General features: G+C 44.5%; 1 protein-coding gene across 5 annotated transcripts in view; it reads left to right on the plus strand.

Annotated features, from left to right (window-relative positions):
* dock1 (dedicator of cytokinesis 1) overlaps nucleotides 1-22,804 on the plus strand; it is a 712,419-nt gene that overhangs the window by 471,274 nt on the left and 218,341 nt on the right. For all 5 annotated transcript variants that reach the window (XM_085994680.1, XM_085994678.1, XM_085994676.1 and 2 more), the window contains one exon: nucleotides 2,056-2,134. In XM_085994680.1, coding sequence (XP_085850806.1) covers nucleotides 2,056-2,134 — 79 coding nt within the window. The remainder of the gene's footprint in view (nucleotides 1-2,055; nucleotides 2,135-22,804) is intronic.

Consider the following 22,804-nt stretch of genomic DNA (forward strand, 5'->3'; position numbering starts at 1 on the left):
CTCCTTTCTAAATCGCAGCCTTCTGACACACTGCTCCTCCGGCATGTTCATGTAGGAAAACTGCTGTCGGATAACCCTGCCAGCATAGGGTCTGCTGTGGCGACGTCTGTTGGCCCTCCTCCGTCTGGCCATGCCCGCCCCCCTCTCCCAGCGCCTCAGTGCCCTTTCCAGATGATTCAGCAGCAGGACGTTCCCCTCCAATGCAGCCCCCATAATAAGTGCTCACAGGAAGGTTCCCCGTTGTCAAGGCTCACCAACAGCAAGGTGATGGTCAGAAGGCTGAAGATCGTCTGCCTGCGCTGGCTCAGTGGTCAAATGGCTCTCAGTGTGCAGCTCAGCAACTCTTTGTAGCTCTCGAGGAAGTTGTGATCCAAAAATGGCTGCCACTATTAAACCACACCAGTCCCCTTTAAATAATGCTCCTCCAGCCCGAGAGCGACTTGGTAAGGCCCAGGTAAGCTGTCACTATTAGCGCCAGGCGCTACGGAGGGGGGCGCCACTGAATTTCCGGTCCGGGGCGCCCAAAAGGCGTTGCACACTCAAATGACGTCATAATCAGCCTGCGCCCATGAGCGGGCGCTAAGATTTAGTGCCGGCGCTAAATGCATGCTCAATATGGGGTGAGGCGCTAGGCGCCTTGTGCCCGCCTGGAAATAATAATAATCAACTTTATTGTCATTGTTAGTGCACAAGTGCAGTACAACGAAATGTAGGCTTGCGGCTCCCGAGAGTGTACATTTAGATTAAGACATTTAAACATTCAACATTCATTTGTCTTGTAATACATTAACATAAACATAACCATAATAAAGTGCATTGGCAGATGTGCAGGCTTTAGAGTTTATTTGTGGAGTTCAGTAGGATGACAGCCCTGGGAAAGAAGTTGTTCCTAAATCTGGTCGTTCGGGTGCGAATGCATCTGTAGCGTCTCCCAGATGGCAGGAGGGCGAACAGACTGTGGCTGGGGTGGGTAGGGTCTTTGATGATGGTCCGTGACCTCCGTAAACAGCGTTTCTGGTATATGTGCTCTATGGTCGGTAGCCAGGTGCCGGTAATGCGTTAGGCAGTTTTGACTACCCGCTGCAGGGCTTTCCGGTCATAGTATTGGCTAGCGCCCCACTTCTCGGCCTCTTTAGGCGTTAATCGGTGGCGCTAACAACCGAATTTCTCCCCCCTTGTGTGTGGCAAGCAATTTTATTTTCATAGCTTAAGCCCCTGAAGCCCCCATCTCTGTCCTCCCAAGCAGAGCTGAGAGCGACCTCCTGGGCTGTTCCTGCCCTGCTCTTGATCATTCGTGCTGGGTGCATCACTACAAACAGACCCCTGTAACTCACTCTCTAACCCATCCGGATTGCCAATCTCTGTGGTGATGCTTGGGCGGGATGCAGGGCATGATGGTGTCTCCTCAGAAGGATTGTCCTCCTCAAGGTATGTTCTTCTGGAGGCTCTTGTTGCTGAATGATCTAAAGAAAAGGAAAGGAATAAGAGGTAGCTCGGCACGGACTGGCTGCACAGTTGCAGGTGACAGGTTTCACAATGTAGCTCAATGTTGTCAGGCTGGCTGTTATCTGAGGTATATGAAGGAGTACAAGAATTAATCAGAGACCTGTTCACAAATGCCCCTAACCTCAAAACCTCCAATTCAGACAGTTCTCGAGGGGCCACTGAGCTCGCGAGCTTGCTGCTCCAGCTCAGAGGATCAAGATGCTGGGTGTACTTCCCCTGGACTTACTCCTCCCTTGTGTTGTGTACCGTTTTCTCCTGCAGAAAGAGAAGTCATTCATTTGTTCTGCCTTTGTGTATATATTAATATAAATGGACTATGTATATGTAGTACATTTACTTTGTGTTCTGTACTATTCAACAAGTTTTATTATTACGGAAAAAAAGGTTTGTTTCTGTTCAAAGGTTGATATGTCGCTTACAGTATGTTTAATGAAATTGGTGGTTTTTATTGTACGACATTAACAAAGCTCTTTATACTTTAGGGTTCTTTGGTCATTGTTATAATTTGAGATGACAGCTCAATATATATTTTTTTATTTTATCTTTTAGAGTCTTCCTGCGAGCAATAAATCAGTATGCAGATATGCTGAACAAGAAATTTCTTGATCAAGCAAACTTTGAGCTACAGGTAAGCGAAGTAAAACCAATATCTAGGATCTTTGGTAGGAAGTAACACAACACCAGGTTATAGTCCAACAGCTTTATTTGAAATCAAATCTTTGGGTCATACTGTAAGATTAGTTTAGTTGGAACTTTAGATTATGATGCTGTTTGCAGATAGTTATGTAAGATATTCTAGGCACATACTGTAAAAGAATAAAAGTTGCAAACAATGTATAATCATGAATATCTCTTTTTATATGAAACTTGTGGGGGAAAAAGGTTTTATCTTTTATGGATAGAAAGGGAAATAAACAGACAAATAAGTCCTCACGATGCAGTAAGATTAAGTGATTTTATAATAAGGTAATACTGTGTTGAAACATTTCAAAGCACTTCATACACTGATTAATTTTTGAAGTGCAGGCACTGTTATTATCTAGGTAAATATGGCAGCCATTCTGCGTCATCAGCTTCCCATAGACAGCACTGAGGTGAATTTATTTGTGAATCTGTTTTTGCTGGTAGAGTTCTCCTCTCTTGTCCTGGACAGTTGCCTATATCTGGCAAATGGTGCCAACCATTTACCAGCACCATAGATGTTAATTACAAAGATGTCAATTACTTTAACTGCATTAAACCTGACAACTATTTCAGGCAGTTCAAGCAGCTGTTCACACCTTGTTAAAGTGTGATTACCCGTCATTAAGTCCTAATCCCTCGTGGCCTCTAGAACTCCTGCCACTGCTGCGAGCCCTTCTTACTGACTTTCTGAGCTAGACTTATTCCAGCTTTGTTTTAAAATCAGCCTGACAATTAAGATGAGAGCACGGATTCGGCATGTTTAATATTGAACCAGGGCAGAGTGGGAGGGGAGTGAAGGGGCATCTTTCTCGAGGAGATCATAGAATCTAGGTACATGAAACGTTGAGTACTGGCACTGTAAATATACACCAAGCAGGAAGTGGAGAGATGGAAGATGAAGATTCCCTCCGTGCTTTTTATAACTTGTTTGGAAACACCGGCCACAACATAAAGTGGCCAAATTGCATTGACACTTCTGGAAGTGGTGGGGACTGTATTGGGTGAGGGAGGAATATTGACCAAAACACTACGAGAACCGTTGAACAGTGCTTGGGATATTTAAAGTCCATCTGAAGCATAAAAACTGGCATAGTGGGATCTTTTGTTCAAGAGTCATCGCTAAGATGGCCCTCGAACAATGCAGTACTCCCTCAATACTGCGCTAGAATGTCAACCTAGATAATGAGCTCAATTTCTGTATCAGGCGCAGACTCTCCATCTTTTTGTGAAAATGCTACCAAAGATGATGGCCAACTTGGTGTGGTGCAACAGTAACTTTTAATAGTAACTTCTGAAAGAATAACTACAGTGGTGTTGGCCGATGTTGTATGTAGCATGTGTCCTCTTAGTGATAGTTGATTTGAATCACAGTTGATTTGATATAGTATCATGATTCTTCGAATATTATTGTACTACAACACATGGAGGTGGCACAGTGAGAGTCTTATGAATGCCCACGTAAATAAATTGCTGCACAGATGCCAGTCCAGGTATAGTATCAGTACAGTTATGTTCGTTTATTATTCTGTATCAAAGGATGAAGTATGGTCTGTAAACTACTTTAATTCGCTGCATTGTATCTTGCTGCTACTTATATGTTATTTTTTGATAAACTTCTTATTTTCTTTATAGCCTAAGTCACAGTCTGATAGAATGTTTATTCTACCATTTTCTAAATCCGAGGAGATCATGAGAGAGCTGCTGACATGTTAAGCTAAATATAGTGACAAGGGTTTCACTTCAATGTCATGGCTTATAATATTACCATATATTGGGCATACATGAAACTCTTTGGTATCCGGCACCAACGGGACCGGGATAGTGCCGGTTGATTAAAAATTCCGGATAACGGAGTGGTATACCTACCAAGGTACGAGAGCCCCGTTACACAGCACACCGGTTACAAGGCCACAGATCCAGGAGTCCCTGTTACGTGGCCACAGGTGCAGGAACCCCGGTTATACGGCCACTAATATACAGTAAAACTTACCTGAACCTACTCCTGAATTTTGCAGGTTAATAGAGATTTCTGGATATTTAGGTGCCGTTTAAACGAGAGTTTCCTATATAAAAGCACACTCTCTGGTTTGTGGGGAGTGAGGGCATGCTTGCAGGAGTAGTCTTTGGTGCAGAGAACAAGAGAAGTAACGGAGTAAAAAAAAAAAAACCTCATCACTTGGAGCTCAGCGCAGATGCCTGTAGAGGTGGCATGTACTCCATGGTGCACTTCTAATAAGCTGTCAAGCACGATTGTATAGACTCCTCCACAGTCGCTGCCAGACCTTCCAGGCTGATTTGCATTGTATTAAATGACTGCAGATGATCATGCTCCTCCACTGTCACCTCAGACTGACTATTTAATTCACCCAGGGTGGAAGTATTTGTACTAGAAAGTGGGAGTGTTGTGAGGGAATAATTTCTACCATTTTACTGGGAGCTTGGGCTGGTTCATGGGAAGTGACTTTAGAAAAAAGGAAAAAGAAGAAAGACAGAACTTGCATTTCTTTAGGATGTTCTCAGGATGAACAAAGTGCTTCACATGCGATGAATTATCAAGCAAATTGGCATAGGGTCAATAGGATCTGGGAGATGAATGCGTGGCTCGAAGATTGGTGTGGGAGAAGTGGGCTTCGATTCGTGGGGCACTGGCACCAGTACTGGGGAAAGAGAGCTGTTCCGTTGGGACGGACTACACCTGAACCATGCTGGGACCAGAGTTCTAGCGAATTGAATAGCTAGGGAGGTAGATAGGGCTTTAAACTAAATAAGGGGGGGGGAGGGTCCTGGGGAGAGAAATCTAGAATGCTAAAGAGAAAAGAAAAGGAAGCAGTGCAGGAAAGTGATTGGGGTAAGGATAACCAGATTGTGTCAGGAAGGGACAGAGCGTACAAACAAAGGAGTGCACTAACAGAGTCTGGGTAAGAAAAAATGGTAATAAGACAAATAGGGCCATAGTACAAAAAAAGTCAAGATGTCTAAAAATGTTAAAAAGACAAATCTAAAGGCACTGTATCTGAATGCACGAAGCATTCGTAATAAGGTAGATGAATTAACAGCGCAAATAGATGTAAACAGATACAATACAATTGCGATTACGGAGACATGGCTGCAGTGTGACCAAGGCTGGGAGCTGAATATCCAAGGTTATTCGATATTTAGGAAGGACAGGCAAAAAGGAAAAGGAGGTGGGGTAGCATTGTTAGTAAAGGATGAAATCAGAGCAATAGCAAGAAAGGATATTGGCTCAGAAAATCAAGATGTAGAATCAGTCTGGGTGGAGCTAAGCAGCACCAGGGGGCAGAAAACATTGGTGGGAGTTGTCTATAGGCCTCCAAACAGTAGAGGTAATGTAGGGGATGGCATCAAACAGGAAATTAGAGATGCATGTAACAAGGGTACTACAGTAATCATGGGTGACTTTAATCTACATATAGACTGGCCAAACCAGATTAGCAATAATACTGTGTACGCGATGGTTTCTTCAGACCAGTATGTCGAGGAGCCAACTAGGGAACAGGCTATCCTAGATTGGGTATTGTGCAATGGGAAGGGGTTAATTAACAATCTTGTGCGGGGTCCTTTAGGGAAGAGTGACCATAACATGATAGAATTCTTCATTAAGATGGAAGAAGTCCAATCCGAAACTAGGGTCCTAAATCTAAATAAAGGAAACTACGAAGGTATGAGGGGTGAGTTGGCTATGATAGATTGGGGAGCTTCATTAAAAGGCATGACGGTGGATAGGCAATGGCTAACATTTAAGGAACGAATGCATGAATTGCAACAGTTATACATTCCTTTCTGGCACAAAAACACAAAAGGAAAAGTGGCCCAACCATGGCTAACAAAAGAAATTAAGGATAGTATTAGATCCAAAGAGCAGTCATATAAAGTTGCCAGAAAAAGTAGCAAGCCTGTGGATTGGGAGCAGTATAGAGTTCAGCAAAAAAGGACCAAGAGATTGATTAAGAGGGGAAAAATAGAGTATGAGTGTAAAAACAGATTGTAAAAGCTTCTACAAGTATGTAAAAAGAAAAAGATTAGTGAAGACAAATGTAGGTCCCTTACAGTCAGAAATGTGAGAATTTGTAATGGGGGACAAGGAAATGGCGGAGCAATTAAACAAATACTTTGGTTCTGTCTTCACAGAAGAGGACACATAACTTCCCAGAAATGCTAGGGAACCAAGGGTCTAGTGAGAAGGAGGAATGAAAGGAAATTAGTATTAGTAAAAAAATAGTGCTGGAGAAATTAATGGGACTAAAAGCCGGTAAATCCCCAGGGCCTGATAATCTGCATCCCAGAGTACTAAAAGAGGTAGCCATGGAAATAGTGGATGCATTGGTTGTCATCTTTCAAAATTCTATAGATTATGGAACAGTTCCTGCAGATTGGAGGGTGGCAAATGTAACCCCACTATTTAAAAAAGGAGGGAGAGAGGAAACAGGGAATGACAGATCGGTTAGCCTAACATCAGTAGTAGGAAAAATGCTAGAGTCTATTATAAAGGATGTGATAACAGGACACTTAGAAAATATCAACGGGATTAGACAAGGTCAACATGGATTTATGAAAGGGAAATAGTGTTTGACAAACTTACTGGAGTTTTTTGAGGATGTAACTGGTAGAATAGATAAGGGAGAACCAGTGGATGTGGTGTATTTGGATTTTCAGAAGGCCTTTGATAAATTCCCACATAAGAGGTTAGTGTGCAAAATTAACATGCGATTGGGGGTAATATACTGGCATGGATTGATAATTGATTAACAGACAGGAAACGGAGCGTAGGAATAAATGGATCTTTTTCGGGGTGGCAGGAGGTGACTAGTGGGATACCGCAGGGATCAGTGCTTGGGCCCCAGCTATTCACAATATATATCAATGATTTGGATGAGGGAACCAAATGTAATATTTCCAAGTTTGCTGATGACACAAAACTAGGTGGGATTGTAAGTTGTGAGGAGGATGCAAAGAGGCTTCAAGGCGATTTAGACAAGTTGAGTGAGTGGGCAAATACATGGCAGATGCAGTATAATGTGGATAAATATGAAGTTATCCACTTCGGTAGGAAAAACAAAGGCAGAGTATTATTTAAATGGTGATAGATTGGGAAATGTTGATGTACAAAGGGACCTGGGTGTCCTTGTACACCAGGCACTGAAAGCAAATATGCAGGTGCAGCAAGCAGCTAGGAAGGCAAATGGTATGTTGGCCTTCATTGCAAGAGGATTTGAGTACAGGAGCAAGGATGTCTTACTACAGTTATACAGGGCCTTGGTGAGACCACACCTGGAGTACTGTGTGCAGTTTTGGTCTCCTTACCTAAGAAAGGATATACTTGCCATAAAGGGAGTGCAGCGAAGGTTCACCAGACTGATTCCTGGGATGGCAGGACTGTCGTATGAGGAGAGATTGGGTCGATTAGGCCTGTATTAACCAGAGATCAGAAGAATGAGAGGGGATCTCATTGAAACGTATAAAATTCTGACAGGGCTAGACAGGGAGGATATTTCCCCTGGCTGGGGGGGTCTAGAACAAGGGGTCACAGTCTCAGGATACGGGGTAGGACATTTAGGACTGAGATGAGGAGAAATTTCTTCAATCAGAGGTTGGTGAACCTGTGGAATACTCTACCACAGAAGGCTGTGGAGGCCAAGTCACTGAATACATTTAAGAAGGAGATAGATAGATTCTAGACACAAAAGCCATCAAGGGATATGGCGAGAGAGCGGGAATATGGTATTGAGATAGAGGATCAGCCACAATCGTGTTAAATGGCGGAGCAGGCTCAAAGGGCCGAATGGCCTACTCCTGCTCCTATTTTTCTGAATGTAGTCACTGTTGTTTTGTAAGAAAACATGGCAGCCTATTTTGGCACAGTAAAGTCCCACAAATAGAAATGAGTTAAATGAGCAGTTAACCTGTTTTGCTGTTGTTGGTTGAGGCGTCACCTTGCTCCACTTCCTCAATACTTTCATATGATTTCCAGTATTCCTTTTTGAAAGGGACTCAATGGGTGGAAATTGCCAGCTCCTCCTCCCTTGCAGATTTGCTCCCTTCTAATATGGCCCATCATGTCTTCCAAGCAGATACATAGCATTGAGATTTTAGAAGATTGAAGAGCATGTCCAGCATGTGTGTGAGTGAATAAACATGGATCAGGCTTAAACTGAATGGCCTAAGGCTCTGTTTACTTAACAGTTAGAGGATGTGGCCTTGAAGGGACATAGATTCTCCTGACCAACTGCAGAATACATTCTAAATTACATGGTATAAAACAGATTATCATCTGACTTACTGATGTAATTAAATGCTTAAACATGAATATTAGTGTAGAGACATTCTTTTAAAATTTTTCAAGGTAATAAATCTTACTTGGTTATCCCCTGTTCAAGAACTCCTCTGCAGTTCCCAAGGCCCTTTCATTTTAGGTAAGCATATTCAATGCAGATGTGCCCTCAGAATATGAAGGAGGGGAATCCCCAATTGAACATTTCTGTTACCCACTGTAAAATTATATACACTAATCACCCGCTTTTGTAGAGTTTTACTGTAGCCTAGTAAAGCATATTAGAATATAAAGAATGAATAAAGACTAGCTGGCATACCAAGCCTGCTCCTTGCCGCAGACCTTATACAATTTAATGTTATGGACATTCTCTAGCTCATTTGATACCTTTAGGGATAACCCAGTAAAACTTGCAGGGATATGCTCAAAAATAATTTCTTAAGTAACAGCTCTTAATCAGCATATATAAATAACCCCAATTGATCAGTATGTTCTATGATTCCTTGCTGCTTGATGCTCCCTGAATGTGTACCTACTGAATGTGCTTATTTTGAATAAGCCTCCACAGCCTTCTGTGGTAGAGAACTCCACAGGTTCACCACCCTCTGATTGAAGAAATTTCTCCTCATCTCAGTCCTAAATGTCCTACCCCGTATCCTGAGACTGTGACCCCTCGTTCTAGACCCCCCAGCCAGGGGAAACAACCTCCCTGTCTAGCCCTCTGAGTTTTATACGTTTCAATGAGGTCCCCTCTCATTCTTCTGATCTCTAGGTAGCAGCAGATGGGCTGCAGCAGGGTGGACACGGGTTCCAAAGGACGTCCTTCAGCTGGGAATTACTTGAAAATTGATGGTCTTAAGTAAAACCCACAACTGTAACCTACATATATCCTTTATATGTAAAATACCTTACTCTTAAATTCCCCTTTAAACAGGTAACATGCAAATTGGCCCAAAACAACAACAACTTGCACTTGTATGGATTCGTTAACATAGAAAAACGTCCCAAGGCACTTCATAGAAACATAATCAGACAAAAAGCGACATTGCGCTAAAGAAGGAGATATTAGGAGCACTGACTAAAAGCTTGGTCAAAAAGGTGCGTTTGAAGGAGAAGAGGTAAGTGGCGAAGCAGAGAGGTTTAGGGAGGGAATTCCAAAGCTTAGGTATAAGGCAGCTGAAGCACGGCTACCAATGGTGGGGCGAGGGAGTGGGGAGGCACAAGAAGCCAGAGTCAGAGAAATGCAGAATTTTCAGAGGGTTGTAGGGCTGGAAAATGTTGCAAAGATAAGGAAGGGTAAAGCCCTGAAGAGATTTTAACATTGGGACGAGAATTTTAAATTGGAGGCCTTGGGCGACTGGGAAGACAGTGTTGGTCAGTGAGCACAAAAGTGATGAGTGAGCGGGACTGGCTGCGGGATAGGATATGGGCAGCAGAGTAGTAAATAATCTGAACTTTATGAAGGGTGGATGATGGGGTGGGCCATCCAGGAGAGCATTGGAATAGTTGAGCCTTAAAGGAACAAAGATGTCAATCAGGGTTTTAGCAGCAGATGGGCTGCAGCAGGGTGGACACGGGCAATGTTATGGTGGTTGAAAGGGGCAATCTTTGTGATGGAGAAGATATGAGGTCTGAAGCACAGCTCGGGTTCAAATAAGATGCCGAGGTTGAAAACGGTCTGGTTCAACCTGCGACGGTTGCCGGGGAAGGGGATAGAATTGGTGGCCAGGGTACAGAGTTAGTGGCAGGGGCCAACAACGACAGCTTCAGTGTTCCCAGTGTTTAATTAGAGGAAATTTCAGTTCATCCAGGACTGGATGTTGGATAAGCAGCTAGCGGAGGGGATGAGACAGGTTCTGGAGAGGTAGAGCTACGTATCATCAGCATACATGTGGAAGCTGAATCCGTGTCTTCAAGGGTCAGCATATAGATGAGGAACAGAAGATAGCCCAGCATAGATCCTTGCAGACTCTAGAGGTAATGATGATGTAGAGGCAGAAAAAGAAGCCATTGCTGGAGATGCTCAGGCTACGGTTGGATAGATAAGAGTGCAACCAAGTGAAGGCAGTTGCATTGAGCTGGACAACAGCAGAGGCGTGTCGAAGGAGGATGGTGTGGTCGATTTTGTCAAAGCCTGTAAAGAGGTCGAAATGGGATATTGCACCACAGTAATGGTCACAGAGGATGTCATTTGTGACTTCGATTGGCGTTCTTCCTGTGCTTTGCCAGCAATAGAAGCTTGATTAGAGAGATTCAAACATGCAGGAAAGATTTGCAAGCAATTTGGAGGCGGCAACACATTCCAGGACAATGAAGAGGGAAGGGAGGCTGGAGATGGGGCAGTAGTTTGCAAGGACAGTGTGGTAGAGGATGGGTTTTTTGAAGAAGGGATGATGATGGCAGTTTTGAAATGGAGGGAGACAGTTTCTGAGCAGATGGAACCATTTACAATGCCACCTAGCATGGGGCCAGGAATGGAAATTGGGCGGTCACTGGTTTAGTGGGAATGAACTCGAGAGCTGAAGGCGAGTCTCGAGGACAAGATAAGTTTGGAGAGGGCATATGGAGAGATGGGAAGGCTTATGGCAAGAGGGAACCGTGGGGGAGGTTTGGCTTGGTGGGCAAGGGGAAGGAGAAGATGCAGCTGAATAGATGTTAATCTTAGTGACAAAGATGTCCATGACCTCCTTACACTTGTTAGAAATGAGGGTGAAGGGGGCAGGGGAGAGGGCTTTAAGGAGACGGTTGAGTTAATTCCCCACTCCAACAAAAATGTTTATATTGTTAAGAAGAGCTTTTTATATATTTTTCCCCAAAATGCAATTTTCTTGCTTTAGCAAACAGTGTAATGTCAAAAGCTGTTCTAACTTAATTCATTACTGCTGTCTAAGTACTGGCTTCCAAGCTTTTACAAAGCGTAACCACATTCAACGATGATGAAAGATTTCTGCATCAAGATCCAAAAATATAACCAGGTTGCAAGTTTGTTTTTAACTTTAATTAAAGAATATGAGGAGTTAATTTTAAATTTTAGAAATTCGCCGAAGCTATTTCTGTCACTCATCAATAATTGAAAAGATGTGGGTATTTCAAAAGCTTAAGCTGCACTTCAGTATTCAGTTAATATAGATTCAGTCATGATCAGGATTAAAAATAAGTTTCATAAGTATTCAGTCTTTATGGAAATTATGCATCTGCATAGTTCTCTTAATTTCTTTTATTATAAAAAGTACATAAGTTTTTGTTGGTTTTTTTCATGACAAATGAAAGTACTATCTGATGCCATTAATTAGGTCTCCAAATAGTGTTTAGTAATAAATGAGATAAATAATAAATGCTGAGCTCAATTTGTATATTGGAAACAAACAATATTTGGCAGAGAAAATGCTGGAAATACTCAGCAGGTCAGGCAGCATCTGAAGAGAGAAACAGTTAACGTTTCAGGTCGATGATTTTTCATCAGAATTGGGAAAGTTAAAGATGTAACAGTTTTTAAGCAAGTACATAGGCAGGGAAAGGGGGAGGGAAGAAAAGAACAAAAGGGAATGTCTGATAAGGTGGAGGGCAGGAGAGATTAAATGATAAAAGGGATGAAGGTGCAAGGCAAAAAGAGATGTAATGGAACAAGTAAAAAAACAAAAAATGGGTCTAGAGGACATGTAACTTCCCCTCCCCTCCCCTTTCAGCATTCTGAGGGACCGTTCCCTCCGTGACACCCTGGTCCACTCCTCAATCATCCCCAACAGCCCCTCCCTTCCCATGGCACCTTCCTGTGCAAGCGCAGGAGATGCAGCACCTGTCCATTTTACCTCCTCCCTTCCAACCATCCAGGGCCCCAAACACTCCTTCCAGGTGAAACAGCGATTTACTTGCACTTCTTGCAATTTAGTATACTGTATTCGCTGCTCACGATGCGGTCTCCTCTATATTGGGGAGACCAAACGCAGATTGGGTGACCGCTTTGCGGAACACCTCCATTCAGTCCGCAAGCGTGACCCCCAAGCTTCCGGTTGTCTGTTGCTTTAATTCTCCATTCTCTGACCGCTCCGTCCTCGGCCTCCTACACTGTTCCAATGAAGCTCAAAGTAAGCTCGAGGAACAGCACCTCATCTTTCGATTAGGCACTTTACAGCCTTCAAGACTCAACATTGAGTTCAACAATTTCAGATCATAACCTCTGCCCCCATTTTTTTGGACGGCAGCTGTCGATGATTCTGGTATCCCCATTTACACCTCCTCTAGACCCATCTTTTGTTTCTTTACTTGTCCCATCACCATCCCCTTTTGCCTTGCACCATCATCCCTTTTGTCATTCAATCTCTCCTGCCTTCCAACCTATCACAGACCTTCCCTTTTGTTCTTTCCTCACCTTCCCTCCCTTTCCCTGCCTCTGTACTTACTTAAAACCTGTTACATCTCTAACTTTTTCCAGTCCTGACGAAAGGTCATCGACCTGAAGCGTTAACTCTGTTTCTCTCTCCACAGATGCTGCCTGACCTGCTGAGTATTTCCAGCAATTTCTGTTTTCATTTCAGATTTCCAGCATCCACAGTATTTTGCTTTTGTATTCAGATTTGTTGGAGTGCTGCATAAAATTACAAAGGCAGCATTATTCTTATTGTGTTATAAATTACACTGAGTATTTCAAATTCAGGGAATTTATATTTCTATATTTCACCTGATGCATTTGTTTTTATATCATAATATACAATTACAATGGCCTTTTCTGCACAGTATATTGACTACAAAAATTACATTAACAATAAAGATGATGGTACCCTGCTCTCAAACACATTGAAATCATAAACATAAGGAGAAGCTTACTAACAATGCATGAAAATGGCATCAGACTTCTGACCAGAATTATTGGCAATGTTGAAACTTACTGGTTCTAAATTAATAACACATGGCTGTGTTTGGAATGTAGGTGAACTTGTGTAGAATTTGAGCCAGTAAACTGTTTGCCTGTGAATACAAAGGATTCAGGACAACTTCTCTGTCTGGTATTTTCCATTTGTTTGCAAGTTCTCCCTCTCCATTGCTTTTGAAAAATGATAAAATAATATCTTTTCTCCAGAACATAAAACACCAAGCTCTGAGCATTTCACACTATTGTAAACACACTGATTTATTTTTTTCCCAGTGCTGCACACACTGGTAGTCACGAAAAGGTATTATCATTAATCAAATTCTGAAATCTGCCGAATTTATATTTTTATACAAGAGGGTGAGGCCATAGCTAGACATTCGAATAGATGTGCCTGGCCCTCCTTACTGTAGAGAATTTAGCACTTTAAAAGGATGTTAAATCTATAAATGAATTAGCATAACTTGTATGAGTAAAATGTAGCAGCATCAATCTTGCATTTCTTAGAAATATGATTGCCAGTCACCTTATTTTAGATGATTCACAATAAAATTGTCAAATTGCATCTTGGTAAGGTTCTTTAATAGTAGCAGAATTAGATTAGCATTCAGAAGTAGATCTTTCTAACTTCTGGTGGTGTATGATTATGTGAATGTGCTTTTGTTGTACATTATGCTAAGCTACAGGTTAAGTTAAGATCATCATATGGCAACTAAATATTGAAATTATTCAAGAAACTTTGGTGAAGGACTGAGAACTTACTTATTTGTTCAACCTGCACATGCAAGCTATTCTCTCCACAGAGAAGAACAAGAATGCAGTGATTTGGGCACTCTACATTCTCTTCCTTGTGCCCAGCACAATAGGTTGTACTGACATAAGTAGAACTGGGAATGAGGATCTGCTGAGAGAGCTTGAGGAGTTGGGGTCCAAATTAAAAAGCAGAACCTCAAAGGTAATAATCTCTGGATTGTTACCTGAGCCACACGCCGATTGGCATAGGGATAGGCAGATTAGAAGGTTAAATGCGCGGCTCAAAGAGTGGTGTGAGAGGCAGGGGTTTTGCTTCATGCGGCACTGGCACCAGTACTGAGGAAAGAGGGAGCCATTCCGTTGGGATGGGCTTCTCCTAAACTGGGCTGGAACCAGTGTCCTGGTGAATCGAATAACTAGGGCAGTAGACATGACTTTAAACTAATGAAGGGGGGTGGGGGGGAATGGTGGAAGGATTCAGGAAAGAGTAAATTTAAAAGCAGCAAGAGAAATGTCAAGGCTCTAGAGCAGAGTAGAATTTTGGGATAAAAAAGCAGAGTGGGTCAGGAAGGGACAGAGAGAGTAACAAAGGTAATAGGGCATCAGTGACTAAGGTGACATCAGGGAAAAATAAAAAATAGTAAAGCTAAAGGCACTATATCTGAATACGCAAAGCATTCGCAACAACATAGATGAATTAATAGCAGAGATAGAAATTAATAGGTTTAATCTAATAGCCATTACGGAGACGTGGTTGCAACGTGACCAACGTTGGGAACTAAATATTCCAGGATACTTAACTTTTAGAAGAGATAGGCAAAATGGAAAAGGAGATGGGGTAGCCCTGATAAAGGATGGGATAAAGACAGTCGAGAGAAAGGATCTTAGCTCCAAAAATCAAGAAGTAGAATCAGTTTGGGTGGAGCTAAGAAACAGCAAGGGACAGAAAACATTGGTAGGAGTTGTTTATTGGCCCCCAAACAATAGTTGTAATGTAGGGCAGTGTATAAATCAGGAAATTAGAGGCGCATGTAAGAAGGGTAATAGAGTAGTCATAGGGGACTTTAATCTACATATAGACTGGGCAAAGCAAATTTGCAGTAATAGTGTGGAGGACGAATTCATGGAATGCATACAAGATAGCTTTCTAGATCAGTATGTTGAGGAACCAACTAGAGAACAGGCTATTTTAGATCTAGTATTGTGCAATGAGAAAGAGTTAATTAATAACCTTGTAGTAAAGGGACCCTTAGGGAAGAGTGACCATAATATGATAGAATTTTATATTAAATTTTAAAGTGATTTAGTTAAATCCAAAACTAGGGCCTTAAATCTAAACAAAGCAAACTACGTAGGTATGAGGGGCGAGTTGACTAAGGTAGATTGGGAAACTACATTAAAAGGTATGACGGTGGACAAGCAATGGCTAGGATTTAATGAATTAATAATAATTTACAACAAATATACATTCCTTTAAGGCACAAGCGCCCCACAGGAAAAGTGGTCCAACCGTGGCTAACGAGAAGTTAAAGATAGTATTTGATCAAAGGAAGAGGCTTATAATGTTGCCAAAAAGAGCAGTAAGCCTGAGGATTTTAGAATTCAGCAAAGGAGAACCATGAAATTGATAAAGAAAGGGAAAATAGAATATGAGAGTAAACTAGCGAGAGACATAAAACAGACTGTAAAAGCTTCTATAGTTATGTAAAAAGGTTAAGGTTAGCAAAAGTAAATGCGGGTCCATTACAGGCTGAGACAGGAGAAATTATAACGGGGAATAAGGAAATGGCAGAGAAATTAAACAAATACTTCGGGCAGGATTTTCAATGGGCCGTGGAGGCGGGATTGGAGGCTTGCGGGTGGTTAAAATTGCAAAAACTGGCGGGCGAGCCCGACCCCGACTCCATCCCGCCTCCACGCAATTTTCAAAAATTCGTGTCTAATGGTCCCGACTCCGTCCCGCCTCCAACAGGCGGGATAGGCCGTAAAGGCCCTTAACAAGCTCTAAATTGCCTCTATAATGCCATTTTGAATGGCCATTGCGATTTTAACCCTTTTCCCACGTGAAACACACCTGGTGGGAAACACGACGGTGAAACCTGGCGGGAGCACAATTGGATTGCTGACTATCAGCTGCAAGTCAACCATTAAATAGGAGATTTGATCAGCCATCATTTGCAGGTGGCAGGACTTTGTAGTCTCAGGTCTGAGGGAACTTTTAGAAGGCATAACCACAGCTGTGGAAGTTTGGAGCCTGACACCCATCTCCAGTGTGACCTCCTGGGAAACCCCTCTCGCCACCTTCACTGAGCGCTTCCTCAACTGAGGCACCTACCAGAAGCATGGGAGCCATTTATTTCCTTCCCTTCTGGATATTAGATGAGTCCGAACAACAGCAGCCCCAACAGCAGCAGCAACAACAGCAGTAGCCCCAGCAGCAGCAGCAACAACAGGAGCGCCAGGCTGCTGCTCACCCACCTGAAGATGCATAGGCCAGAAGGGGCCAGCGATTGGAAGCCCGTCGGCGCAGGAGATACCCCACAAACAGGGTCTACAGACACAGGGTTAGCTATCTCAACATGTCTGAGCAGCAGTGCCAAAGGCGTCTCCGACTTTCGCAAGAGGTAGTGGGTGACATCTGCGCAATGGTGCAGCAAGACCTGCAGGCCAGAGGACCAGGTGGACAACCCTTACCAGTGGCCGTCAAAGTCACCACCACACTCAACTTTTTGCCTCAGTCTCATTCCAGGGATCAGCAGCAGATATCAGCGGCATCTCCCAGGCGGCCGCACACATTTGCATCACGCAGGTAACCGATGCCCTCTTTGTCCTCGCGCATAATCACATCCATTTCACCAAGGATCGAGCATGTGTCACGGCGCGTGCGGTTGGATTAGCTCATCTGGCAGGCTTTCCAAGGGTGCAGGGCGTTGTTGACTGCACACATGTGGCCCTTAAGGCACCCCATCGCAATCCAGGTATTTTTGTCAATCGCAAGGGCTTCCACTCTCAACGTTCAGCTGGTGTGTGACCACAAGAAGGAAATTTTGCATGTTTGTGCCAAGTACCCTGGCAGTTGCCATGACTCCTTTATACTGCGCCAGTCTAGTGTGCCTCCGCTATTCAGTCCACCAGACCAACTTAACGGATGGCTACTTGGATACAAGGGCTATCCCCTGAGGATGTGGCTAATGACGCCGTTGAGGAGACCATCCAACGAAGCAGAGGAGAGCTACAACTCCAGCCACAGGTCCACCAAAGCCACAATCGAGCAAACCATCGGTTTGCTGAAGATGCGCTTCAGATGCCAGGATAGATCAGGTGGAGCCCTGCAGTGCTCAGCAGCCAGGGTCTCCAGAATCGTTGTGGTTTGCTGTGCACTTCACAACATGGCACAGCGTCGTGGCTTGCAGATTCCTGAGGACCAAGTGGCTCCTCACATATCCTCCTCAGATGAGGAGGAGGAGGAGGGCGAAAATGAACATCCTGCAGAGGCCCATCAACCAGCGGCAGCATTACACAAGAACATAGCTGCCTGGGATGCAAGGAACGCACTCATCTTGGCCAGATTTGCTTAGCCTAGCCACTCAAGCACTTTTGCCTTGCATCTTCTTACCTGAGCATCGACAATGGCCACGAACCCACTGATTCCTAGCAATTTGACCACCATACTGACAATTGCAAGTAATCCTGAGCCATCAATGTGGAAGTCCCATTTGCGAAATGACACACGCCACAACTACAGTAGCTATCAGATTTTTTATGTACATGATTCATATGATGGCTTTTACACACAAAACATCAAATTTCACCCAAGTGACTACCCTTGTGCAGTATCTTTCTCTTACGCATGCTCCTACGTGGTGCTTCCCCTGTGGCTTCAGCAGATGTGGAGGCCCCTTGCTCACTTTCTTGCTGCTCCTGTCTCGACACCTTTAGCGGGCATCCTCTGGGGTGGCGAACCTGTGAGGACCCATCAGCAGTCTGCTGCTCCTGCGGCTGTGCAGGGCCTATCTCACTTGGGTGTGTACTCCTGTGGGGCTCTGACCAAGGGCTCTGCAGTGGCTTGGAGAGGAGCCCCCACTTCCTTGATGTCTGCCACCAACTTCCCTCTCATGGGTCAGGTCCCCCTCGGCGCTTGCAAGTGGCTTGAGAGCACCTTGCTGCACATCAGGGGGGCCATGGGGACCCATATCTGCACTGGCAGTCCTACTCGGAGGGCCTGCCATGAAGGTCTGGTTTCTCTGTTCAATAGCTGACCATCGCTCCTCCAGAGATGTCAGTCTATTCTGAACACTCACCATGTTTTCAACACTCTGGCGACTTAGCTCCTCCATGGCCGTAGCCATCCTCTCCTCTACTGTAGCCATCCTTTCCACGGAGGTTGCCATCCTTTCCGTGGTGATGCGTTCATGCACCAATGACCCCACAAAGGCTCTGCTCATGTTCGCAATGGACTCCTCCATTCGCTCCACACTCGCAGCGACCTGGAGACGAAACCTGCCAGAGACTCCTGCATCTTTTCTTGGAGTGCCATCACCGCTGATACTGTGGATGGACCCAGAGGCAGAGGGTTGACATGCAGCTGAGCCAAGCTGGCAGAGTCCTGCGCCCTCCGACTAGGACTCTCCACTGCTGTCCCTGTCTCCACAATCTGCTGATGCTCACTAGTGAGCTGTGATACACTACTCTATGTCCCGAAGGTCCCACCGAGGTGTGAGTGTCTGCGCTGGTGCTGGGTGCGCTGAATTCTGCTGACGCTGCGCCCTCCGAGGTTGCAGCTTCCTTTGAGGAGTCTGGATGCTTAGGCTGTTCCTCCTGGCTAGTGGGGATGGGTGCTTGCGATGGTCCTGTGGGGGAGTAAAGGAAAGAGTCAGAGATGTGATGCCAAGGTTACATGCACATTGTATATTGCAGATGATCATTAGTCCATCTGTTAGAGCTTCAGAATCATTATCAGCAACTCATGCAATGTCAGTGAGAGAGATGGAAAACTATTCTATCACCAGCTTGGTGTGATGCACCCGTCTGTCCATCCCCCACATGCGCGTTGTCCTCCACTACTATGATCTCCAGGACCGCCTCCTCCCAGGGGGTGAGGTGGGCTACTGATGGTGGCCCTCCTCCTGTCCTCGCTCGTTCTCTCTTATTGTGAGCTCTCTTTTCCTGCAATGAGGGAGACAAGTGGAGGCTGAGTGAGAATGAAGGAATGAGTGTAGAGAATCCATAGCATAGATGCTTGGAGGGAGACAAAGATGGAGTGAGGTGGCAAGACCAAGGGCCCTCCCTGTGTGTTGTCAGTTGTTTTCATAGCATCAGAGTGATAGGGAGTGTGAGGGCTGCATAGTCGAATAGTTAGGTGAATGTGACCATAGAGAGAGAGGGAATGGGTAAGGGTGCATGGATGTCAGTGTCAAGTGGGATGTGGAGGAAGAGATTGCTAAAGCTGAGTGCTGGTGAGGTAAGGCAATGGGGATCAGATTGACAGTGATGGGAAATTCATACTCACTTTTCCAGTGCGCTGAAGGTCATGAAATCTCTTCCTGCACCGTATCCAGGTTCTGCGGGTAGATGATAAGGAGTTGACCTCCTCTGCCACTTGCTGCCACGCAGCCTTTGTCTGCTGGGGAGGCTTCTTCCTCCCTGATGAAGGGAAGAGCACCTCCTTGTGAGCTCTTGCTCCCTCAACTAAAGCCTGCAGGGCAACGTCGTCGAACCTGGGAGCAGCCCTAGGTCTGTCGCTGGCCATTGTGACTCCAGGTTCCTCTAACAGTAAATGCCAAAAAGTTGGCAGCCTGCAGAAGAAGCAAGGCTTGTTGCAGACTTTAAATGCAGCAGCAATAATGACGTCATATTATGTGACTTTTTGACTGGAAATACTCATTTGCCATGTGTTCCCACACGCTGGAACTCAATTGGGCAATTAAGTTAAAATTGCATCAATCTCCCACATCGAATTAGATTCGTGTGGATAACACGAAATGCAGATTACACGACACCAACCCGCACCTGAATGAAAATTTGTGTCTGTCTTCACGGAAGCAGACGCAAAAAACCTCCCGGAAATAGTAGAGAACCAAGGGTCTCGTGAGAATGAGGAACTGAAAGAAATTAGTATTATTAAAGAAATAGTTCTGGAGAAATTAATGGGACTGAAAGCCGATAAATCCCCTGGACCTGATGGTTTACATCCTAGGGTTTTGAAAGAGGTGGCTATAGAGATAGTGGATGCATTGGTTGTCATCTTCCAAAATTCCATTGATTCTAGACCGGTTCCCACGGATTGGAAAGTAGCAAATGTAACCCCACTATTTAAGAAAGGAAGGAGAGAGAAAACGGGGAACTACAGACCAGTTAGCCTGGCATCAGTAGTAGGGAAAATGCTAGAATCTATTATTAAGGATGTGGTAATAGGGCACTTCAAAAATAATAATAGGATTGGGCAGAGTCAACATGGATTTATGAAAGGGAAATCATGTTGGATGAATTTGTTAGGGCTGAATTTTGCCGGCACTCAGAGTGCGGGTTTGGAGGCAGGTCCACTGTCAAAATCACAAAGATTGACCAGGTTGGTATTTCGCTGTAAACCCACCCCCTTGTCAGTTTCCCAAGTGTTGGGTCTGTCATCCCTGAACATCCCTGACCTGACACCAAGCGGCAGGTCAGCCAATTTAGATAGTTAAAAGCTTATTAAAAGGCAGTTAAGAACCATTTTCCCATGTACTTACCATTTTACCAGGTTTTCAATAAGGTTCCCAGAGAGCGACCATCACATCAGGTAAGTATGTTGGGTTCTCAAAGACTGTGGATTGCTGTGAATAGGTGAAAGCTGCAAAAGTGGTCTAAAACCTACCATTTCACAGCTGTCCACTTCCCAATCTTAGAAGCTGGAGCATTAATGATATGGAACCCACTTTTGAGCTTTATGCACTTTTGAAGTGTTCTGGAGTAATCTCTATCCACTGTTGCCTCCTTGGAACAACCTATCTCAATATTGACAGATTACTTCTGTCATCTCAACCTCACCTGCCATCTATTCCATCAGCATGGGTGCCCTTGAAAAAATCTCACCTTGGTCCTCAGAATCCCAACATGATCAGCCCCCACACCAGCAGCACAAACATCCACACCAGCCTTCTCCGCAATCAACTGATGCTGGAGACGGCATCATCACCCGAGCACATTGCTGCCCAGGACGCCAGCGATGGCCTCACCATGTCCAAATTTGCTTCACTTAACACTGTACACCCTGGCCGCCACATGATCCACTAGGTTGGCACCACCCACACTAGCACCATAAAGCATCCCTGCAGTGTCCGAGCCATTCCTTTCACACTCATCATCATTGGCGGGGGGGGAGTTATGTCTCACCATTCACTGGAACTCACTAACGCACTTTCAAAGGTGCACGCACAAGAAGGCAAAGTGGTGACAATAAGGATTTCAATGCTTGACAACACATTAACAGAAAGTTTACATGACCATTGGCTAAAACACCCAAGTGCCTATCTTTGTGTGTTGTTTGTTGGTATGATTGGACTAGGATGAAGGTGAGTGTGAGGGGTGGCTAGTGAGATGGGGAAGTGATAATATAGATAGAGAGGAATGAGTGGAGGTGCAAGGTAAGTTGGTATGAGTAAGGATGTGCAGGAGTAGGGTAGGGAAGGCAGAGTGATGGGGATGTGATGAGTGGCACAGGAGTATGAAGTTCAGTGTGGCTTTGCAGTAATCTACTGTGATCATTGAAAGGTTTGCGCCACTGCAGCCAGGTCTGCCTGATAACATCCCTGCTTGTGTCCTCCTGTGCAATGTGTAACCAGGCTGCGTTGGTGTCCTGGGGAGGTCTCTTCCGCCCATTGGAAGGGAAGGGTACCTCCCTGCGTGCTGGGACTCCCTCCATAAGCAGATGATGTCATCAGACCTGCTTCCTTTTAATTGGCCGAGAACCTCCCAGGGCGGGCATAACCAGCCCAATCAGGGCAAAATCACTTGGAGGAGGCGAGATGAAGACAGGTGCGGAGTTTGCGACCGCTGTCTGCTCCGGCTGCAACGGACTCGCCATGGCTGGCGAAATTGCAGCCTTAGCGTTTTTTGAGGTTGCAACTCGCAGAATAGATAAGGGGGAACCAGTAGATGTGGTGTATTTGGATTTTCAGAAGGCATTTGCTAAGGTGCCACACTAGAGGTTATTAAACAAAATTAGGGCTCATGGGATTGGGGGTAATATATTAGCATGGATTGAGGATTGGTTAATGGACAGAAAACAGAAAGTAAGAATAAACGGGTCATTTTTGGGTTGGCAGGCTGTAACTAGTGGGGTACTGCAAGGATCAGTGCTTGGGCCTCAGCTAGTCACAATCTGTTTCAATGATTTGGATGAGGGGACCAAATATCCAAGTTTGCTGATGATACAAAGCTAGGTGGGAGTGTAATTTGTGAGGAGGATGCAAAGAGGCGTCAAGGGGACATAGACAGGCTAAGTGAGTGGGCAAGAACATAGCAAATGGAATATAATGTGGAGAAATGTCAAGTTATCCACTTTGGTAAGAAAAATAGAAGATCAGAGTTTTTTAAATGGTGAGATTGGGAAATGTTGGTGTTCAGAGGGACCTGGGTGTCCTTGTACACGAATCATTGAAAGTTAAAATGCAAGTACAGCAAGCAATTAGGAAAGCAAATGGTATGTTGGCCTTTATTACAAGAGG

The sequence above is a fragment of the Somniosus microcephalus genome, chromosome 8, assembly GCF_052327205.1.
Source record: "Somniosus microcephalus isolate GS21.2 chromosome 8, FLI_Smic_1.0, whole genome shotgun sequence".
NCBI classification, from domain to species: domain Eukaryota; kingdom Metazoa; phylum Chordata; class Chondrichthyes; order Squaliformes; family Somniosidae; genus Somniosus; species Somniosus microcephalus.